The sequence below is a fragment of the Drosophila sechellia genome, chromosome 3L (genome assembly GCF_004382195.2).
Source record: "Drosophila sechellia strain sech25 chromosome 3L, ASM438219v1, whole genome shotgun sequence".
Classification (NCBI taxonomy): Eukaryota; Metazoa; Arthropoda; class Insecta; order Diptera; family Drosophilidae; genus Drosophila; species Drosophila sechellia.
The window spans coordinates 2,020,955-2,026,250 of record NC_045951.1 but is presented as its reverse complement, the minus strand read 5'-3'; the positions used below and the strand labels follow the sequence as shown (position 1 = coordinate 2,026,250).

The 5,296-nt window shown below is 43.1% G+C and overlaps 1 protein-coding gene across 1 annotated transcript; it reads left to right on the top strand.

Annotated features, from left to right (window-relative positions):
- Nucleotides 1-4,436: 4,436 nt before the first annotated feature.
- On the top strand, nt 4,437-5,075 carry LOC116801078. The gene has a single exon (XM_032718625.1). It carries the CDS (start codon nt 4,581-4,583, stop codon nt 4,818-4,820), a length of 240 nt encoding a protein of 79 aa, XP_032574516.1. The 5' UTR covers nt 4,437-4,580; the 3' UTR covers nt 4,821-5,075.
- The last annotated feature ends 221 nt before the right edge of the window (nt 5,076-5,296 follow it).

The following is a 5,296-nucleotide window of genomic DNA, read 5'->3' as shown; positions in this document are numbered from 1 at the left end:
ATTGAGGGCGTCTGCAAATACAAACACCAGACCACAAGTCACACACATGGCTATTGACGTTCGAGGCCGCAGCATTTGATGATGTGGCGACAATATTTGATTGCTTAATATTGAATTAATTTACCATATTTTGCGGCCATGCGGCGACATGTGCGTGCTGAGGTTATCCCCAAACCAGCACAGGCCGCACAAACACTCTGCCAAACGCAGCCATTTAAAATGCAATTACAATGTGTGAGAATGGACCATGGACTGGGAAACTGGACAGCAGATTTCCCTTTTGTATATCACACACACATATCTCTGCCACTCACCTCACTTTCCTTCCGTTCCGCTCGACGGCTTTCTTATGCCAAGGGCAAGCAAATTTTATGGGTAATAACAAGTGAGTTTCGAAACGCATTGACCTGTCCCAAAAGATGAGGAAGTGGGGCGGAAAGAGTCTGAAAATAAGGTAAGAGTTCGCAGAGCAGAGCAGCAAGTATTCAATACCCTAACAACGGAGGTTCTTGCAGATCTAGGAAAGGATTTGGATAAACAAAAAAATATATAATAAATATAGGAAAACATTTCTTACTTCAAGTATGGTATGTGTTTTTGAATCACTTGGAAAGAATCCATGTTAACACTTCAGTTATAAATTGTGAATATATTATTTCCAATATTTTTAAGTTCATAGGGTAAGTGGCGAAATGTCTTCGAATCACCGGGAATAGGTGGCCTGAAAGTGTGCCATTCGAATTTTGTCTTCAACAACATTCAGCTGAAGAAGTGAAGCGTGCAGCAAATTCCCGTGGACAATGGACATCTTTCGCATTAGGCACACAGAGCCAAATTGAAGTCAGTAAAATGGCATTAAAGAGGGGATCAAGCGGAGGAGCAGTTCCTACTTTCTCCAGGGGAGCAACAATAATAACTTCGGACTGTGTACACATCTCTTTTTCGGGAAACTCCCGAGCCCGGACCAAATTGTTTGACTACGAGTCCGATGTGAAGAGCTGGGTAAATATTTTAGGCTGGACAGTAGTGACTGGACAACAGAACGCTTGCCGTGTTATAGTTGCAGCTTTTTGTGCTGTCTGCGCTGGCTGGGAAAATAGCAGCACATAACTGCAAATGAAATTTCGTAGATTTCGCTCGAAAGTAAATGAAGAAAAATGTGCAAAGGCGAATTGGCGGCGAGCTTGAAGTGTATGGAGAAAATTCCGAAACACTTTGGCTGGTAAGTAGAAAATATTTTCATTGTTGCTGACACCTCGGCGAACGCGAAGGATGCAAGATGGAGATGGAGGCACCAAGACGGAGCAACTTTTTAATTAAGAAATCTTGCGAAAATTGCTTAAATATTTCAACAGCACTTGCAACTGTTTGTGGCCTAATTGAGACGAGATGGAGATGGAAGCTGGAACATGATGGAAGATGGGGATGCAAACATCTTAAATGTCGGCCAACCCGTTTGAGAACTTTTATTTATGGCAATAAAGTGCAATTACACAATAATATGCCATCGTTTCAACTCAATTTGGCAGCCATTGAATGGGAAGAAAACGAGCAGAACTGTTGCCACTATGTATTTATGGCTATTTTATTGCGTTTTATGAGCCATACAATACAGGGGGGCGAAATCTACTTAGCAGATCGCATGAGCGGTTAGATTGCAAATTATTGGGCCAAGGCCAAAGCGAACTACGGGCCCAGATTAATCAGCAAAAATATTGAAAATATTCTCGTTTTCTCGGCTTCATCCTAGTCAATTGCTCCGTGTAAATATCATAAAGTGTCGCTGCGGGAATCGACGCCCCAAACACATTTGCATAGAGTTATGTTCACACGAACACGTCTTTCCTAAGAGACTCACACATGTGCTCAACATAATAGAACTGTGCTTAAATCTGGCTACACGATTGAAAAAAGATACGATACTTCCAACCCTCTCGATTATAGTTGTCTATATTCAGTTGAAGGGAATACTTTAAACCATGTCTGTGCTACTATTAACTTGGACACATGTGTACTTAAGCATATTTATCTGTGCGCCAGTGGGAAAGTTTCATTCTTGATGGCTGGCAGTAGTTTCCTGCGGCGCACTCAAGTCGTAAAGCGTCTTGAACAGTATTTATGTTGGTTATTAAATGGATTCAGCGCCAGAACGATTTCAATTGGATTTGTGCGCTCCGAATAAGTGAGTTTTATGCCATCGAACAAGTAGCCGCATAAATGTTAATGGCCTGGCTGATCGCCATTCGAGCAGCGAACACCTTTTAAATGGTCATGACCGCTTTTAGTTAAATTGTCCGCCGCTTCCGTAGGCCTAAAACACTAAAAACTTTGCCTCACTACTATAACTTTATATGCTCCGCAACACTTTGGCCAGCATTGGAGTTGGAACTTTTGAAAGCTTTCGCAATCCTGGCCAAAAAAGCAAGCAAGGAAGACCTTCAACTTATTCAATTTGTCGTTGTTGCGAGAAAGGAGCTCGCAAATGTGGTCGCTCATAATTGAATTATTGTGGTTGAGCCGGGGTTTTATCATCTGTTGTGGGTTCCTAAAAGGTTCGCCAAGAAGTTCCAAGCAACCAGACCACTTATGATTATTAGTGTTGGAGTTCTTGATTACAGGAATTTAATAGTACGAATAGTCTCTGCTATTTGGGGTTAACTGCGCAGAAGATGCGCATAAAATCGCTGATGTATTAAAAAAACCAATGTGTCTCCCGTATAAACTTGCTGTGAGTTTTTTAACAAGCCCCCCTGTGCAACATTTTCATCGTTGTCAGTTACTATTTGTTAACCTCTTTTTACACAGCATCCATTTGCCTGCCTCTTTCGAGCGTGGAATACACATTTCCCTGTTAATTTCTCTTTTAAGCATTGTCAGCACATGCACAACAAACATTTTAATTGGCCCATAAAAAATGGGCAAAATTCGTGTGTTCGCCGCTTCGAAAATCAACGATTTTCTGCTCCTATCAATCTCAATACAATTGCGATTAATTTGGCAAGCATTAAGGCCAACGTCGACTGGCTTGATTGATGTCGAATTACGCAGTCGACGGAAATATATTAATAACTTAAGCCGTCTGTCATTTACCTTGCGGAAATCACCGACACCGTCTCTGACTTCGGGGTATCTCTTCCGGAATTCTCGGCATTTTCCGCCCGTCTCCAATGATGCGCAATAATTAAGAACGCTTTTGCACCACTGCTCATTTATATTTACACATTGTATTGGCACTTTTGACCCAACGTTTCTCGGACTCGAACTCGGAAAGTTTCCTTTGTTTGCAGCGCTAATTAAGGCAGCCCCCGAACGGTCCGAGCTTTAGCTCTTTTGTTTGGTTTTAGCCATCTCACAGAAATTTTCTCAACTGATTAGCCCCGGCTTGCATTGTCAATGAGCGGGGGCAGATGGGGAGGGGCGCTTTTTCCAAACAAACAAAAGGAAACTAACCCCGGTATTTACTTCGGTCTGATGCTTGGCCATTTAATTAAGCGTAACCCGCAGTCAAAGTTGCAGTTAAAGTTGCCTTTTTCAGCTCACTGCGGAATGCTCGAACCCATTCGATCGCCAGCGGACATACTTCGCAATGAGTTCCTTACCGCAGAAGACCCGCAATTGTCTATGTAGGAATGGAGCAGGGAATTGCGTCCCCTAGCACTTTATCCGCTTTATTTTTCCAGTTTATCTTGTATTTTTGTATAATTATGTGAGCTTAGCAGTTGCACATAAAATCAGTTGTAGTACTCAAATAAAACGAACAGGAAAAGCGCACTCAAAGCTTTTTAACATGCATTTTCTGGATTATTATGATTGATGTGAGGTGCAATGCCTCGTTTTCATGTATCCCATGTTTTACAACTTACAACTTAATACGGGGGCAGTGTGAGCAAATGATCCTGAAACGTGCTTAAAAGTGCTACCTTGGATTTCGAGCTGGATGAGCTGCACTTTAAATGCACAACATGGCGGCACAGCTGGGCTAAAGCTACAAAAACACCAAACAGAGGCGAATTCCGGACCGCAGGAGCAGCGGCAACGCGATTGAAGCGGATACTGCAACAACAGCGCAGTCAAAATAAACAAACCAGGTGCGCATTTTTCAGGTGAGGCGACGAGGTGATGGCTTCGCAACAGGAAGGATGAGGAGCGGAAGGCGCATGAGTTGGGTTATTGCTGTTGCCGGCCTACATCGTTGGACAGAGTCTATACAGAACAAAAAAAAAAATAAATAAAAGACTGGCAGCAGCGCAAGGCAGACCGACCAGGTAGACCAGCCTCAGTCGGTGGCTAACGAGACGCAGTAATTCTGAATGTACATACTCCCAAACAGTCGACGGCACACAAATAGTTCAAGTCTGCCATATCATTATGGCTCGAATTCTCTTTCATTTGCTGATTAGGCTCCAATCTATTGTGCTAACTGAGAAACCCTGCCAACTTTAATCAGTTTGAGTAGATTCAGGCGAAAACAGACGTTTACCAGCTGTCTGCTTCACCCGTCTCCAAAATTCAAAGTTTTTAAAAATAGAAAAAAAAAGTACCACTCCCAAGGAAACCAACATCTCCATCTCGCACCCATAATGGACCACTCATTTCCCAGCATGCCAACAAATATGTATCCGGAGTGGAGTGACGCACGCACCTCAAGCAGTTGCAATGGAAATCTCATAGAGCCAAAAATGGACCTGTTCTTCTTGATGAGATCATATCCGTTTCCACTGCCGCCCCTTCATTCCCGTAGCGAATATCGCTGGAGCCTCGAGGGATCTCCGCTGTCGGATGACGAGAAACGTGCTTATAACGCTTCCATGATCGAGTAACAATAGATCGTATCACGGAGCCTGTATGATGCTGGTGAAGATTGGCCCACAATGGCCAGTGAACGTCGGGATTGAACTGGAAATATTATTTCAATAGAGCAGCAGCACCTACTCTCAACCCGAAACTCTTTTTGTGAATTAGGCACCCAAAGATTCTAATTTCGTGGACTCTGCTGTTGGAACCGGCGTGTGCTCAGCCTGAGTGTTGGTGTATGTGTGCTTATGCTGCTTTGTTAGTACATTTTTCATAATTTACATGTTTGTCTGTTTGTTTGTTTGTCTGTTGACTTTTTTATGTACAACCAGAGACTTGACTAAAAGGTGCAGCTCTTCCCTCTGCGGCTCCACCCCCTCTCCACATGTGTGCGTGTCGTTTTGAAACTGGTTCAATGCTTCGACAGACACACCACACACCACACACACACACTCAGTTATTCACAGTGTACAATGTACATACGAGTATACCATTTTCAAGC

What these genes read in the sequence shown, in the direction of transcription:
- LOC116801078 (XM_032718625.1), top strand. Translation starts at nt 4,581, where the DNA reads ATGGACCACTCATTTCCCAGCATGCCAACAAATATGTATCCGGAGTGG.